General features: G+C 39.4%; 1 protein-coding gene across 6 annotated transcripts in view; it reads left to right on the top strand.

Moving 5' to 3' along the window:
- Positions 1-18,501, top strand: part of LOC133499170 (netrin receptor UNC5C-like) — a 259,981-nt gene that overhangs the window by 233,359 nt on the left and 8,121 nt on the right. For 5 of the 6 annotated variants that reach the window (XM_061816820.1, XM_061816821.1, XM_061816823.1 and 2 more), the window contains 6 exons: positions 3,178-3,369; positions 5,547-5,764; positions 7,431-7,566; positions 8,204-8,291; positions 11,492-11,660; positions 14,962-15,195. In XM_061816820.1, coding sequence (XP_061672804.1) covers positions 3,178-3,369; positions 5,547-5,764; positions 7,431-7,566; positions 8,204-8,291; positions 11,492-11,660; positions 14,962-15,195 — 1,037 coding nt within the window. The remainder of the gene's footprint in view (positions 1-3,177; positions 3,370-5,546; positions 5,765-7,430; positions 7,567-8,203; positions 8,292-11,491; positions 11,661-14,961; positions 15,196-18,501) is intronic. The other variant, XM_061816824.1, reaches the window with a different exon arrangement.

The raw sequence follows: 18,501 nt of genomic DNA, 5'->3' as shown, positions 1-18,501 counted from the left end.
CTAACTTTTTTCCTTTAATAGTGCCTTTTTTTTTTTTTTTACTTCATTCTCATGGTCATACCCCTCTGACTTTTTCCCTGGCAACCTGACAACATTTTCCCTTTAATAGTATTCTCAGAACGTAGCATTTTCCTATAATATTACATCAATATTGAAACATGATTTGATGATAACCTCCAAATATTCTGATCTTCTTTTCGTGATGGAACTTTTTTTTTTTTGCACTTTCGGCGTGGCTATTTTACACCTCAGTAAATACGTTACGTACGTTATACATTAGCTTTGTATCCTTGGTCAGCCTTCAGTTTTTCCTCCTTCTACCCAGCCCATTCTATCCCGCGGCCTTGACGGAACAAGCCTAAATCGCACATGCACACGCACGTCACGTCCGAGCCGTGCAGGTCGACAGCATTCACCCACATCCCGTTGCTTTTTTTTTTTTACACTCTCCTGTGTATTATGCCACCTTAAGAAATATATATTTTTAAGAGACAGTTCTGATGTTGCAGATGTTCAACTGGAAAGTGGATCACAGATCAAGACAAAATCGCCAAAAAGATGCATCAAAATTACAATTAAATGGGTTCTTTTGGACCTGCCTGTATACTGCAAAAATCTGTGTTAAAAAAAATAAAATAAAAAAAGGTAAATAGAAATTGCTGAAGATTCCACAGTGCTGTGCCATGAACTATGAACTGCAGTCTAGCAAGGGTTAACTGTACTTTGTTCTTCAAGGACTTTACTGACAGCAAAGCTCCACTGCAACATGAATGAAATATTACAACACTGTTTGAATGAATTGAGGAAGTATTTGTTAATGGTCCCTCACGCTTTCAGACTCGAGTGTGCGCAGCAAGCATGTGGTCCTTCCTCACTGCCTCCTCCTTCAGCCTCCCCTGAGAGGCTTGACGTGGTTCACAGCGACCTCGAGTGGTCACTGGTGACATCTCTGTCTGTAAGGTGCACGTTAAAAAAGATGCTTGATTATTATTTTATTTTTTTTTTTTAAGAACAGAAGACCATCTATGCATTTTCTAGAGCGTTTGAGGTCATTATCCTTGTGGGTGTGCTGAAGCCTAGCCCGACTGAGTCTGGGCTACACCCTGGACTGGTAACCAGCCAATGAGCAGCAGGCCACAAATTGACAAAAAACATTCACATTCAGACCTGAGAACAACCTAAGAGTCATCCTTGGACATATTTTTTAAGAGGTGTGATCCATCCATTTTCTTAGCCGCTTATCCTCACGAGGGTCACGGGAGTGCTGGAGCCTATCATAGCTGTCAACGGGCAGGAGGCGGGGTACACCCTGAACTTGAACTTGTGCAGGGCACATCGAGACAAACAGTCACACTCACAATCACAACTAGGGGCGATTTCGAGTGTCGAATTCATTTTGTATGTTTTTCGGATGTGGGAGGAAAACGGAGGGCAGAGGGAGAGCATGCAAACCCCACACAGGTGGAGCTGAAATCTGAACCCCGATCCTCAGAACGGTGAGGCGAGTGCTTTATAGCTGATCCACCGTGCCACAGAGGTGTGATTAATTAAATAAAAAGTTATAAACTGATTAAATCAAGTGCAATTCAAAGTAACTCTAAAGTCACTTATGTGGTTTGTTTCTTAACACATATACATTTGTGTTGAAAACTTGTGCAAAGAGAACTAATTCAATTTATACCTAAATAGTTCATAAAATCCCTTGATAAAAATATAAACAATATAAACTGCACATGACAAGTGCAATAGTAAGCTTAAATTAGTCGAGTCAAAGCAAAATCAAGCATCTTTATAACGTGAAAGGTTTGAGAGCCAATTAGATTGTCAAGTTGTGCCAAATAAATGGACAAGGCAAATATAACAAGCGCAACCTTCTGCCAACTATTAAGTTCGACTGCTAATTGAATAAAAAATGTATTCCCCGCTTTTAAATGTTCTTCATCCAATGGAATTGTTGATTTTGTCTCCTTTCCACTTTGCTTGCTCTCGTACGTGTGGCACTTCAAAACGTTTTTGTGTGGAAGGCCGCGTAAATGAGCGTTTTTAAAAAGCCTTGTGTAATATTGAAGGAGGACCCTTGTGAAATAATTAATGGGCCCATTAAGAATGAACACTTTTATGCAAGGTGTCTCTCGCCGCCTGCGTCTAGACATGGCGTCTCTTACTACGCCCGCCCGAGGCCTGTTTAAAAGTTTCCCGGATCACACATTCAATGGAAAAGGTGGCCAACAAGATGATGTCTTTTGTTCACAGAGGGGTTTTTTTGGCATGGAAATACTGTCCCTCCTTCCAAAAAAATTATCCTTTTTTTTCAATGTTAATAAAAATTACAGTGGACTAAGGGAAAGAAATGGTATTTTAAGTAAAAAAAAAAAAAAAAAAAATTAAGAATGGAAAGATTTGGAAAAAAATGCACATAAAAGATGATCAATACCTAATAAGAAAATGTTGCAAATGCAATTAGAGCAAAATAAATAATTTTTTTATATCGTAAAAATCATATCAGGAAAAATATTTATTTAATAATGTTTTTTAAAATATTAATTACCAATTTGATTTAAAAATATCTGTAATTAAAAAGAAGCAATTACAATCAATAACTGACTTGATCATTTAAATTAAGAAATGCATAATTTTGTATAATAACTATCAAACTGGAAAAAAAATATTAGGAGCAATAATTCATTTCATGATATAAAAAAATGTTAAAGTTACCAATTATTTAATGAAATAAAAATACCTGTAATTAAAACTGAAGCAATTATAACAAAATGACTGATGTGGGACTTAAAATGATTCAAATCTATCATTAAAAATTTGTAAAATATCCTTCAAAAGACCTGTTCTATACATTTTTAAAATGAAATTATATCAAACTATTGATTGAATTATTTTTAAATCACAATAAATAAAACTATCAATCCCCATAGTAAAACATCATGCTAAATACAAAACTGGAAAATCCTTTGATTTTAGTGCAAAAGCAACACAGAGAGCTTGTTTTGGGAACAGCATGTTTGTTATTGCGGATGAAGTTTGGAACGTTCCTAATATTGTGACTTTCATGAAGGCAGTTCATAAGATAATCACCTCTTGAGTGCTTGTGTTCCTAACGAAGTGTCCAATGAGTTGTTGTCGTGACATAACAGTTACCCACATTGTGATTGCTCCCTCTAGCGGCTCCAAGCACCGACGACGTGGCTCTCTACGTGGGCGTGGTCATCGCCGTCATCATGTGCCTGGTCATCTCTGTCATCGTGGCGCTCTTCGTGTACCGCAAAACACACCGCGACTTCGACTCGGACATCATCGACACGTCGGCGCTCAACGGAGGCTTCCAGCCGGTCAACATCAAGACGACCAGATCAGGTACTCAAAGCCTTTACAATGTGACCCATACGCATTTCTGTCAGTCAGGAATGCATCTGTTGAAAGGTCTTTTTTTTTTTTTTGCTTGAAAATAGCCCAAACACACCGAAATTGCCAACTTCCCGTTTAGTTCTGAATAAACATCCTTAAGACTTTTTTGTGTGGCCTGCTAAACATCTCCACCAAATTCCACATCAATCGAGTGTCAAGTGGTCCAGGGGGCAACTTTGTTTAACTTGTGTTCATCACATGAATTAATCTATACTGTACCTAGTTATATATTTCATAACTTTCCTCAAATGCCCATAGCGCATGGGCTGAATTAAAGCCCCCACCCCCCAAGAACGAAAGTGTGTGTGTCTCTTGCACACTGAGGTCAACGCATCCGCCTGCTGGTCAGCATCCCGCCAACTGCATCGGCGCTTGTTCCGCCGGCAGCACTTTGACCCCCGCCCATAGCCTCCATCTTTCCCGTCATTAAATTGCAGTTGTACATTCTTGCCTGCGTTGACATTTCTTTCCATCCGACTAATGGAGACGACCCATAGAAGCTCACTGCCGCACGCATTAATAGCTTACCAGAAATGTCAGGATATTTGTGATCGATCGGGAGATTGTCTGCATCCCTTCCGTCACTGCAAAACATCTGCCTGTTGGCACGCTGCTATCCTCATATCTACCTATATAGCTTTTTGCAGACAAAAAAAAAAAAGAAAAACCACCTACTTGCGGATTTTGCACTCTTTTCCTTCGATGCCACAAGATTGGTTCAAATAAATGTGTCCGTGGGGGTCATTTTGCAGCTGATGTAACTAATAAAATGCTCAACTGCTTCATGCTCAGTCCTATGTAAGACACTTTTTATCCAGTGCACATTCTTAGTGTCGCTAAAAGATAAGCTAGAGAACAGTTCATAAATAAGACATACTGTAAGCACTGTATGATTTATGGTGACTGTAAACATTACCAGTGAACTGCAACCAAATGCTAGCACAGAAATATGTTACACTGATGAAGAGTGAGCATGTTTCTGTTCCTGCTTTTATTTCACATAGTATCTGTGGTTTAGATTGCAGATGTGGATTTACTTATGATTGCTACTGGGAGGTCAGGAAGTTAGCTGGCCATCTACGGACAATGTCTATGTACGTCAGGTGGGACCAATCAGGAAAGAGCAGTGGAAACACGTGCACAGGGGAGTTCGAAACACAAAACAGCAGATAAGAATATTATGTTCTGGCTACTGTTTGACCTTTTTATAGCTGCTGTGATGAATGTAAACAGTAACAAAGAGGCCTTTGTCAAGTGGCAAAATAGGTCAAACTAATGTGCTAAACGCTCCCAGCCAAACTTGGTCTAGTTGTTCTCTGACGTTAGCACTTATGCTAACGGAACACAAAGAGCCTCGTGGCTGGTCCAACAAGGCCGCAAAAAACATGCTTCAGCTGCCATCCAATTGTATTTATTGTATTTGTCCTGGCTGCTCCAATCTGGTATCGCCATGGTAACTACCCTGCTCTCATCCTTAAAATAGTGACGTTATCACGAGTAGGGTATGGGTTGTCCTGGGTAGTCTAAGAACACTATAAAAAGTTGGCATCTGTGGTTGCTACGACAATGACTATGACACTGTCCTCTAAACAGTAATATTTGCGGCTAAGGCTAGCACATCGTCAAAGGCGTCTTGGCTTGTCCAAAGATACTGCGAACCATGTAAAGTAGGCGATTTACAACAAAAATGCTATCTTGCTCACAGCAAATACAACATGACAGTTGTCAAGTCGGCTTCTCGTGTATTTGAAATAACAAAGGATACGAGCTCCAAGGTCGCTGTGGCAAATGATAGCATGAATGCTAACATGAAATTGGGTTTTCTGGCTTCCTTTACATACGAGTGAAGTCATGACCTTGCGAACTTTCATTTGACAAATTTGTTTTTTCTTAATTTCTGAAAATGTAAAAAATAAAAAGAATTAGGGAGCTACTGTATGTTGTTTGGCAGACGATGTTGTTGCCTTAACTGACCAGGAAACCTATGCTTTTGTTTTTCATCAAATGTTTGTGTTTGTGATATCAAATGTTCATCATTCTATTATTTTATTTTATTTTATTGGTTAATATCATATCCATTGTCCCAATTTCCGTTCTCTCCCCCCTTTACCTCCCTTCCTGCCTAGCTGATCTATTTTCAGCCCCTCCCGATTTGACAAATGCCGCCACCGTGTACAGCGGTCCCGCATATGTCCTCCGCCACGTGTCCGATAAAATCCCAATGACCAACTCTCCACTCTTAGAGCCCCTTCCCAACCTGAAGATCAAGGTGTACAACTCCTCCGGTCTCGTCACGCCGCAAGACGACCTCGGAGGAGACTTCACGTCCAAGCTCTCCCCTAAGGTAAGGTTACTGACATTCACCCCTAAAACAAAAACATATTCGACACAAACTCAATGGAGATATTCCTCATATTAGAAAAGCACTAGAAGAGGGATTTCCAGGTATGTGAGGACAGTCTCGCTACCACTACCTGCTTTAGGATGATGTATTACAGTAAGCAGAAATTCATTTCTGATGCTTGAAAATGCCCCCATGACCTGTTGCTTATTTAACTTACACCCAAAAAAACTTTATGAAACAAACCCTGTCAAGTTATGCTTCTTACGAGAGTAGATGACTTTCTTGTGATGTGACGACAGTAACCGGCTTTGACGCAAACGCTTTTTGTTCCCAAGCTGGGAGTAAACTATATCTGCATCTTAATTGCTTATTTTACATGTCAGTGCTTGCGTTTGGGCCGCGAAATGCAAAGCAGCTTCTTTTTTTAACCACTTTTTACCCCCGTGGTGATTCGAGATCTTTCCTCCAGCTGAGCCTCGTGGCAGCACTCCAAGGCACGAGGCATCGTGTCCTAGGAGCAGTTCTCAAGGAAACGCGTCCATTGAAGTGGGGCGGGGGGGACACTACAAAGTTATATTTTTGGATAGAATACTTTGAAAAAAACACTTTTACTTACTGTTGCTTTATAAACCATTATAATGTGATATTATAATAATACACTTTAATGAATAAAACAATGCACCAAAAATGTTATTCTTAATGAAATCAACATATAAAAATACATGGCGGCACGGTGGATCACCTGGTAAAGCATTGCCCTCACAGTTCTGAGGACCCGGGTTCAATTCTGCCTGTGTGGAGTTTGCATGTTCTCCCCATGCCTGCCTGGGTTTTCTCCGGGCAGTCCGGTTTCCTTCCACATCCCAAAAACATGCAACATTGATTGGACACTCTCAATTGCCCCGAGGTTTGATTGTGACTGCGACTGTTTGTCTGTGTGCCTGCGATTGGCTGGTGACCAGCTCAGGGTGTACCCTGCCTCCTGCCCTGCTGGGACAGGCTCCAGCACTCCCTGCAGCCCTCGTGAGGATAAGCAGCAAAAGAAAATAGATTAAAATAAATACATCAAATAAAATAAAGTCATCATGTATACTTTGAGGAGGTTTTTTTTATCATAAAATGGGTCAAAAAGTAATTAAAGTCATTACAATAAATAAAGCAAAATAAAATAAGGCTACACGGTGAGAGACTCGTTTTGAGCGTCTCAGTTCTGAGGACCGAAGTTCAAATCCCGGCCCCACCACTGTGGAGTTTACACGTTCTCTCTGTGCCTGCGTAGGTTTTGTACGGGTGCTGTGGTTTTCTCCCACATCTTAAAACATGCATGGTAGGAAAATTGAATACTGTAAATTGCCTGTGGTGATTTGTTTCTATGTGCCCTGTGATTGGATCTCGACCAGTTCAGGGTGTACCCCTTCTCTCACCCGGAGAAACAAGCATTTGCAACAACAGGCAACTTCGAGGTTTCCAATTACCTATTATGGATGACTTTGAATCATGGGAGGAAATTAGAGTACGTGGAGAAAACCCAGGCAGGTACGGGGAGAACATGCAAGTTCTACACAGGCGAGACTGGAGCCTGGATTTGAACCCTCCACCTCTGCCCCTGTTTTGCTTTTCATTCCCACAATCCACTTGCTGATAACTTGTGACTTTGGCTTCCCAGTTGACCCAGTCCCTGCTGGAAAACAGCGACACGATGAACCTTCGTAACCAGAGCTTGGCGCGTACTCGAGACCCTTCATGCACCGCTCATGGATCCTTCAACAATCAGGGAGGACACCTCATTGTGCCAAACTCTGGTAAACTCTCGCTCACCTCCTGCATTGAAATCCTGCTTTCTAGAATGAGCATCATGCATTTTACCCCGTGGTCTTTTTCCAGGACAGTACAGTGGTCTCGAGCTTTTTTGGAAACAACTTGTTTCATGGAAACAAATGATGAAAAATATAAATTCCCATCACCTTGATATGTAGTCATGGAAATTAGGAGAAGCCCAAATTGGAGAACTGAGTCAAATGTCCTTTTTAAATTATCGGATTGAAAAATGAGATGCCAAAAACATGTTTACTTCATGCTGTAAATGTTAGTGGTGCGGTTGTAAAGTCTCGTAGAGATTGAATTCAAACTGTACTAATGCATTTCAACCATTTTATTGTTTTTCATTTCGTTTTCTTGATGAGATACTTTAATAGGCACACCTGCGTAATCTGCATCCCGCTGAGAGTGTATCTCTCATATTTTGTGGCGTGATTAAACTTTACGAGTTAGGGGGAATATTATTAAAACGTGTTCATGTGTCCACAAATAAAACCAGGATATGACAATCCATTTCTAGGAATTGTGTTTTACCGCTGAACGTGAGAATATAAAGAAAGTGTGCAAAGTGACCTGAAATAACTCAGCAAGCTTCCCTCTCCTTGCCTGCATGTGTTGCAGGAGTGAGTCTGCTGGTTCCGGCGGGCGCGGTCCCCCAGGGCCGGGTCTACGAGATGTATGTGACGGTGCACAGGAAGGACAGCTCCAGGCAAGTCTTAGCTCCTTTCGCAGCTGCTTTTTTTTTTTTTCCACACGCTTTCTCACCTCTTTCAAGTGCTTTGGAGTTTTTGCGATTCATCTCAACATCTCTCCACGTACAGACGATAGACGATCGTATGCACCATATTTGTCGCCACTGTTATTGACATCGATTGAGCAGTTCTGTTGTCCATTCATAGAGGAAAGGTGAATGATTGTTCTTTTCAAGGACAAAATGACCATTTGCATTTCAAGCCTATTGCATTTGTATTCAGCTGCATCCACATATTTGCTTTATATGCATATTTGGAAACACTCACACATTTTAATTTATTTTTATTATTAGTCTTTGGACTTGTTGGGCTAATCTGGGCCATCCTATTTCATGCAATATCTCATGTAAATATGACAATTAAATTGCCTGGAGGACTGAATTACTGACTTTTTTTTTTTTTTAGGGAAAGATGATGTTTTTTATTTTATTTTTATTCAAACTCAAAATATTGATGACATTTTATTGTTGAATTAATAAAGTCATTTACATTTTATTTTGTTTCATTTAAACATCAAATTTTCTTTTTGGTACCTTTTCTATTTTATTTATATTATCAATATTTATTTGAATTTATTTTATTATTTTTTTTGTTGTTGTTTTAACTCTGAATATAAATTGCAGGGCGGCACGGTAGTGCAACTGATAAGAGCATTGGCCCCACAGTTCTGTGGACTGGGTTTCAAATCCCATCCCCGCCTATGTGCCTATGTGGTTTTCTCCGGGCACTGCAGTTTCCTCCCACATCCCAAAACCATGCAACATTAAATGGACACTCTAAATTGCCCCTATGTGTGATTGTGTGTGTGACTGTTTGTCTCCATGGGGCCTGCGAGATTGGCTGGCAACCAGTTCAGGGTGTAACCCGCCTCCTACCCGATGACAGCTGGGATAGGTTCCAGCACTCTCGTGACCCTTGTGAGGATAAGCGGGCAAGAAAATGGATGGCAATACCCAAGAGGACATATTACTTTTGTCATTGTTTTCAGTGTTATAATTCTAAGTATTAAAATATAATCTATCTATCTATCTATCTATCTATCTATCTATCTATCTATCTATCTATCTATCTATCTATCTATCTATCTATCTATCTATCTATCTATCTAGCTAGCTAGCTAGCTAGCTATATTTACCAAGTTACAAATGTTAATTGAATTTCTTTTTGAGAGGCTTTTCAAATGTTATTTTTTTCTTATTGCTTTTAATATTTTACTTTGTCATCCAAATTATAGACTTTATTTATGTTGCTTGTTTTAAAGACTACTAGATTAAAAAATGTATTAATTTTTTTGTGATTTTATTTTTTTATTGAATTTTATCCAAATTACAAACAATTATTGCATCACTGATTTTAAATACTTTTTTTATCTGCATTCCAAGCATCAGTTGCATTGTATTAAAGATTTAGAAATCATGCTACCTTTTCAAAATATTTTTTTAATTTTTTCACGATTTATTCTATTTTTTTACTATACTTTGTGTTCACATTTGAATTTTTTGCTTGAGCTGATCCAGTTTTTGAAACACCAAAAAAACGAAAATGAGAAATGTGTTCTAACTGAAATTCTAACTGAGCCTCTAAAATAGGCAGACATTGAAATACTTGGAAAAAAAAAAATTCTACAGAAAATGAAGTTGTGAAAGATTGTTGTATCATATTTAGATTATCCATATAGATCAGTTATATTAGTTGTGCTTTGCTGATTGGTTATGTAAAATCTCACAGTTCAGTTGCCTCGTTTTTGAGGCGTATGTGTGCCAATTTAAGCAATCACTTAAGATGTCTTAACATGTTGCTATAAATTCACACTCAGTGCAATGCAATGGTTAAAAAGGAAAAAAAAAACAACTCCAGCACCCTGTGAAATAATATGCAGATACACTGCACCACATTATTATTATTTTTTTTTTTGCATTAATTTCCATGCCAGTGGCTATTCTGGGGATTACTGTTTTTACTGCGAAATGTCCTATAATCTTCTCCTCAAAAGCCAGCGCATGAGTAACGCTCTGCGGGATAGCGAAGAGTAATATTGATATTCCAGCTGCGTAGCTGCTGTACATTTGAGTAAACTTGTACTTGAGAAACTCCTTCCTTCTCAAAACTTTCTCTTAGTTGCGGTGAGGAAGCCGACTGGCTGAATTTGGATGTATGGACTCAAGGATGCACTTTCTGACCACAGAATATAGTTGGATCATTTTTTGTGTTTGTTTTTTTTTTTTTTTTTTCAAAAACTTTACAAAAAACAGTCTTACTCTTCAACAATATCAATATTTATAAAAGTCTTTTTTATCATTTTTTTAAAAGTCTGCAAATGCCAGTAAAAGGATTTTTTTTCCATGGCAGTGTTATTTTTAAGATTCAGTTTTTGTTACATTATTATTTTTATATTATATTTCTGTTCATTTTTATCTTTTTTCATAAATGGGTTTTACATTATTTTATATTTTCCAATCATTATTATTATTAATTTATTTTTATATTAGTGCTGCAAGTAACAATTATTTTAATAATCAATTAATTGATCAAATAATTTATTGAGTAATCAACATGTCAGATTTTTTTTAAACTTAATTTCCATCCCGTTCTTAAAAGATAGGACATTATTGGAAATTTACGGTGCAGGAAATGCACGAAAATGAATTGATTATGATTCAATTCCTGGTTTGGTCCGTAACATATCAGAAAACAGGCAAACCTTCCCAAAAGTAAATAAAATGTTCGCAAATGCCTTACTTTGATACAACTCCAAGTCTGCTTTATTATTGACTGCGATACAGTTTGCCTTCTTGATGGAATGTTCATTTTATCTTATTTTTTTTCCCCCCTCTGTTTATGAGTCATCGATGAGGTCCAGCTGCTGAATCGATAACGCTGCTGAGGAAGCTGAAAAATGCTGGACCGCATAAAAAGAGCTAGATGTGCCTCTAAGCAGAAGTTTGTTTGATTTTTTTTTTTTTTTCACGAGCTAGCAGGTGGAAACAGATCAAATGCTCTTTTAGGCTGTAATGGTAAAATTGTTTGCGTGAGGCGCGCTTATGACGTTGAACTTCTCCTTTTGACCAAGCGCTCAAGATTAAACAAACAGAGGTTTTTGCAGGTCGCTCTCCTCCACTAAACATATTGTGGCTATGTGTTTATCTGTCATGCGCAGACCCCCGTTGGAGGACGTGCAGACTGTGCTGAGTCCGGTGGTGAGCTGCGGGCCTCTGGGAGCGCTGCTGACCAGACCAGTCATCCTCACCATCCACCATTGTGCTGACAACGTCCACGAAGACTGGCTCATACAGCTAAAAAACCAACTGACCATGGGCGAATGGGAGGTGAGTGTGTGTGCGTCTCTGCTTCCGTGCGGCTACTTTTATTCAAAAGTCTTTTTTTTTTTTTTTTGTCCGGGCAGTGAAGTGTGTGTTTACAACACTGCATGAGCTCCCAACACAAATAATTAGTGGATGGTTACATTTAAACACTAGATAGAGCAACTCCTACCCTATCAAATTGTTCTTTGTGTTGTGGTAGGGAAGTAACCAAAGTAGGTGACGAGTAGCCAGGTACAGTAAATAAGAGTAATTAGGTATTGATATCATTAGGTATTGATTAGTTAATAAGGTTGTTAGGGAGGTGGGTATGTAGGATATGTCGTTCGGGTAGGAATGGTAGGTGTCTTTATTAGCTCATATGGACCATCAATCCATACGCCGCTTATCCTCACAAGGGTTGCAGGAGTGCTGGAGTGTATCTTAGCTTTTTTTTTTTTTTTTAATATAGCAGAGCTGCTGCCAGAGATGAACAAGAGAAAAATACACAGCCACTTCTGTTGCAAAGGGTACAAGACTATCCCCTTCAGCCCACCCCCGTAGAAACGGTTTGTAATAAGCACCTCGCGTGCCGAGCTTCTAACCAATGACAAGACATTATTTCTCTGAGATTGGCTGCTGCTGTTTGCCAGGGAGCTTTGAGAAGCTTTGGAAAATGGGAGGCAAATTCAAACGTGCACTAAATTGTACACTACTTAGTTACTGATGTGTGAAGTTAGAGTTTTACCATTATTGTATAGCTCATCCTTTAAGGAAAACATTGGCGCACAATTTGCCACCAAGCATGGAAACAGGAGAGTCATGCTATTGTAAATCACGCAGATTGTAAAATGATAATAATATTCAGAAGTGTATCACTTTTACCCATTCCTGCTGACTTTTTTTATTTGCAAAGAAACCATAAAATTAAAAAAGAAATTACTTGTATTCTATATTTGTACATACTGTAGAAGTCAGCCCTTGGCAACATTAGTGGCGAATAAATCTTTTATTGTGAATCAATTTGAGTGTCAGGACAAGCTTTTGAAAGTAGCAATTATTCTACTTTACATCTTTTGCAAGTACATTCCAACCGTAAAACCATTTCCATATAATATTTATTGTTTTAGATCTATTTAACTACATTAGTGCTGTTTTAAATTGTACAACAGGAACACTTGTCAATATATCGCTAACAGCTACATCAATAATAATTCAGTGGTGTAATTAATAGTAATAAATTCTAGAATGACATTGACCACTGCCAGTGAGGTCGGTCAGTAGGGAGTAAAAAAAAAAAAAAAAAAGGGGCCAAGCAAATATCGTCAGTGTTCCACTGAGCACCAGACCAAATCCTCACTAGGGTCACAGTCATGCTGGACCCCCAGCGTATCCAGCTACCACCTACTTTTGGGGGAAAAGAAAACACACACTGAACAAGTCACCAGCCAATCGCGGGGCACATATGAACAAAAAACATTCACACTGTTGGGCAATTTCGAGTCTTCAATTAACTTAGCATTCATGCTTTTGTGATGTGGGAGGAGACCATAATACAGTACCCGTAGAAAACCCACGTAGGCACAAGTAGAACATGCAAACTCGATTTGAACCCCCTCTTCAGAATGGTGAGGCCAACACTTTACAGCTGATCCACCGTGCCTTATATTATATTATATTATATATATTATATTATATTATATTATATTATATTATATTATATTATTATATTATATTATATTATATTATATTATATTAGTTGCATAGTAGCAAGCAGAGGAGCATGGCAAAGCCACCTGTTTTCGCAGCTTAGTAATAAAAGAGAACATCTCCCAGCATCACTGGCAGCCTATTTATCCAGCCAACACTTACACACTATATGATATCCACCTCGTCTGTAGGGAATGAGCCAAACAGAAAAGAGAGTTTTCTTACAGGCGGGAGGCGCTATGAGACTGCTATCAGCTGCGATTTGTTATGCTCCTGCCATCCTCCTCCTCCCTCATCTTTCTTTCTTTTTTTTTTTTGCATCTCTTAGCATGAAGCCTCAGCATGTGTGTGTGTGTGTGTTGTGTGTGTGTGTGTGTGTGTGTGTGTGTGTGTGTGTGTCATCCCCGCGCTCGTCTTCTGTTTCTTATCACAGCTCCACACAATGTCTCCGCGCAATTAGCCATGCGTACGACGTCTGTCTGTGCGTGTATGTATCTGTGTGTATGTGCCGCAGCAGGGATGGTGTAAGGAAAATGAAAAGCGGAATTTCATCAGCAAATCCATTTGTTTGCAGGAAAGTGTTCACTTTCCCCATCCCCCAAAAAAAGAACATTAGGAACCATGGAAGTAAAAGAATTCAATTCTGCAGGTGTCTGGCCACAGTTGTGATTAGCGCTAATAACACATTCATTGCATGTTAGGTTCCCCTGCCTCTTATATTGATTGGGCTCCGTCTCAAGGAGAGCAGCCTTGACTGTTTCATTACTCACAGCAGTCGCTTGAATCATAACAGCCACAATTCAGGAGTTTTTTTTTCCAGCTGCAAATTATTGCTTTGTCATATTTTTGGCCTAATCAAAGCATAGTCAGGATAGGATTGGTAAAACCTCTGCTGAGTACTGTGTGTGTGTGTGCGCAGTGCTGTCCTGTTCAGAACTCAAATCCAATGTGGCACCTCACATTGGAAATGGTAGCTTTTTGTTTTTCCGATGTCAAAGCAGTTTTTCATTGTTGTACCTCAGCGATGAGTCTGAGCCTCCTCACCTGTGCCCATTTTTTCCAGTAGCTTAATTCCGCTGTGTTTTTACATTTGCTGTAGCAGCAAGTATTCATATAGTATTTTGTTTGTTTTACAGCTGTCTTTTCCTGTAGTTTCTTATTTATTTTTCTGTCCTCTCCTCTTTTCGTTTGTGTCACTCCTTAAGGCATTGCTGTGTCTGACTGAAATTTTCAATAATACACAGAGCCACGGCGGCTTGATAAAAAAAAAATAAATGGATACCGAGCCTCCATTCTGCATGACATCGCAGTTGAGCAGGTTAAAGAAAATAGAGGATTGATGGATAGAAAGATAGATAAGATAGACAGGCAACAGTACTGCTGCGTATTGTTGCATAAAGTTCGAGTAAGGATTTATTTCTTGACGCTTCGTGTGCACACGACACCACCTGCTGGAAAAGTGTGTAATTTCAGCCGGCTGCATTTTCAAATTCCAACATGTTTTGGCTCCTGGGAATGGACGACATAAAATGAATGAATAAATAATTAATTGACAAAGCGTATGACATTATCTAACATATTCTGGCTTCGAGGTAATGTGCGTATGTGTGTCCAATAGGATGTTGTGGTGGTGGGCGAGGAGAACTTCACCACCCCCTGCTACGTGCAGATGGACTCAGAGGCCTGTCACATCCTCACCGAGACTCTGGGCACATACTGCCTGGTGGGGCAGTCGGTGGGCAAGGCGGCCGCCAAGAGGCTGAAGCTGGCTGTCTTTGGCCCGGTTTCCTGCACCACGCTGGACTACCACATCAGGGTTTACTGTCTGGACGACACGCAGGATGCACTCAAGGTAAGTTGCGTACATGCTGCAAAAAAACCAATGTTTATAATTTTTTGTTTAAGTATATGATACAACATCTATCCATCCATTCATCTATCAATTTTCTGAGCTGCTTATCCTCACGAGGGTCGCAGGAGTGCTGGAGACTATCCCAGCACTCATTGGGCAGGATGGGGGGTACACCCTGAACTGGTTGTGTGCCCCTTTTTATTATATATATATATATATATATATATATATATATATATATATATATATATATATATATTAATTTTTTAAAAAGTCAGTGTTGTGCTATTACTCACCTGCTCATCTCTGATTCATACAAGTTCGTAAGCTTAATGACTCACAGAAGGTCAGTAGTTGTCTCGTTGTTGAAAAAGAAACCTTACTCTGTACTGTATATGCAACTTATACAGTTGGTAAATCTCCAAATTGATTGGGTGGTTATACGTTGCCAGCTCAAGTAATAATTCTGATTCGGATTTTTCTTTTCTTTTTTTTGTCCCATAAAGATTGGGTGAGTATTTTTGTTTCTGTTCTACATTGCCACATATTTCCACTCAATTAGTCATATATGGCAGTAAGAGTGGACAGTGACGTGTGTATATAGACATTTTACTTAAGCCTTTCCTAGATTACTGAATAATAGCTATGGTTTTGGACATGGATTTCAGGACGACATGAGATTTCCAACGTAGTGTCTCATCAATTGTTACTCCAAGGAATGTCTTTTCAAACCCTCTTTCAGTTTTAGTGTAATGGATCATGATTTTTGCCCGTTTTTATTATAGATATTGTGTTTTTTTATGCTGAACCAGTTTTTCATTGTATTGAATGAATTTCCCTCAATAGTCAAAAGCTGTTATAAGTTTTTCCCTAAATTGTCAAGAGTTGTGTCAGCAGCAAATGAAACACATTTAAATTCTTTGGAAGCATTGCAGATCTCATTAATATTGGGCCCAGCACAGATTTTTGAGGGACCCCATAAGTGATTTTAATTGATTTAAGTATTCATGATGAAATTAAACATTTGAGATCTGTCATCCAGGTAACTTTTAATACTTGCCTGCATTTTCAGACATTGATTGATTTTTATGTTATCTTTTATGAGGTTTTCTTCTTTGGTTGCTCACAGAACTAATCTGGTATACGCGCTGCAAACGCTCACATTGAGCAAAAGAGGTGAAAGGACTTCCTTTCTGGCATGGGTAAATGGAAGAACCTTATTACAGGCGACCAGGAGAAAGCATGATGTTACCACAGAGTTCTGTACAGTGGCTCTGAAGTGTGAAACACAACTGCAAGTAACAAAACACAACGGCAAGTCACTCAACCAAATAATTAAACATCAGCAAATTAAAAAACAAAACAAAACACAGCAACAAATTACTAATCACAACAAAAAAAGAACTAAAAACAACAGGAAATGAAAACACACAAAGACATTAAACTACCGGAATAGGTACAGTAGGTAGCAGTTGTGGGTAAGGCTGATCGCTGATGACCTGATCGGACACTTTGGAAGTTATTCAGTGTCTGGCGTGCATCTTCAAATGAGTGTTATTGCCGATTCAAACTGTTGCTATCAAATAATATTTGGACTCTAGACATGGACTTGGACTCTGTGTGTTACAAAAACTACCACAAAATTTCCTGCGCGGTTGACCAAATCCAACTGAAATTCAAATCCACGCTTCCATTGTGTCAAGTATGGATGGGTTTGCGATGACGTCACCACAGTCCCAGAAGTCCCTTGTCCGCCATTTTGAGTGTCTGAACCAACTTAGCGTCTATGTCAACAAAGCAAGCAAGCCCCTTTCATCTGATAAAAGGGGCCACACATGCCTAGTTTGGGGCTGTACTAACCACACTGAATCTGGACAAACAAAGAGGTAGTGTTTTGATATTCCAAAGGTCGTTGTCAACCAGGGAAGTAAAAACTAAGCAACTGTCGACAGACAGTTGTCGAGGATCAACCGAGCAGGATTTCTTCCTGATCCAACAAAGAGACACAATAAAGTTTGCTCGGATAATTTCGTAACACGTAACATTTTCATTTAAATACTTGAGGCAACAAGGAATGAATAAATTATGTGTTCTACACGAAGGTATGACAGAGAATTATTTATTATCAAGATTTAAAGACTTTAAGAGAAAAAAATCGCCTCACATTTTTAACTGCAGAGGGCGGTAACCAGTAAGACTTTTCTTCTATAACTGTCTTGCTATCCTGTAATTTTACTGAAGCTTCGACTGCAAAAAGAAGGGCAGCCACGTGTGAACACACTTCTCCAAGACCGGCCATACAAGTACAATGACCGGAGAGGATGCAGCCATCTTTTTGGGATACGATCCAGGGACGTAGTAGTGGATCGGTAGACCTCTGAGAATGTCTTACTCGAGTCGCCATTACACACTGATTATCGATCACCCGTTGCTTTACATCTTGAACCCACCCACTTAGAAAGTCATTGTAAGATTGTAGAGACTTGTAAGCCTTTAGTTCATCAAGGGTATATGCGCTCACAGAATTCATGAGATAATTAATGATATTGGATATGTAACTTCAGGGTAGCCTTCCACATCGTCACTCCAGTCGCCTGCTTGAAATTCATATGGATCTTTCCCGCCAATGTCCTTCAATTTCTCCAAATATCTGGCTCTGCTTAAACCATCAAACGTGTTTTTGTCCACTACGTTTGCATTTGCTTTAAACGACGTCATAACTCTTACACCAAACGGAAACATTAACGATAGAAAAAACTTCACGCTTCACCATTCACCTATGTTCTCTGAACTCTAAGAGACACAGTATGGCATCCGTCGCAAGGCATGATGGGTAATCGGAAACCTATCTATTGGGAGACGATTGCCCTGGCCAACAACTCAGTGGTCTCCAACCTCTTTTAAGCACTGGAGGGTCAGCGTTCCTAACCTACATCTGCACCGCCATCTTGCTCCCATTCCACAGGACAGATACGCTAAAGACAAAATCCCAACATTCAGAAAAGTCTGCACTCACCGACAAAACATTTTAAAGAAGTCGGGCTGCAGAGATGGTGTCGTCCAATGAAGTGGTCCCGTTCATCCAATCAGCGATGAGTCTTCGCTCGCTCACCCGTGCATACCTTTTCCAGTAGCTTAATTTCATTGTGCGTTTTCGTTGTTTGTTGTTCTTTTGCACTTCGGGACCATCATAACTGAGCCACCTAAGATGACAAGTTTGTTCTTGTTTACGTATAGCATATCATATTTGTGTAGATAAAAGATATACATGTATTTGACTTTTCTCTGAAAACACCAGCCATAAAG

The sequence above is a fragment of the Syngnathoides biaculeatus genome, chromosome 4 (genome assembly GCF_019802595.1).
Source record: "Syngnathoides biaculeatus isolate LvHL_M chromosome 4, ASM1980259v1, whole genome shotgun sequence".
In the NCBI taxonomy this organism is placed as follows: Eukaryota; Metazoa; Chordata; class Actinopteri; order Syngnathiformes; family Syngnathidae; genus Syngnathoides; species Syngnathoides biaculeatus.
The sequence above is the reverse complement of the archived record's forward strand: the minus strand, read 5'-3'. Positions and strand labels throughout refer to the sequence as shown.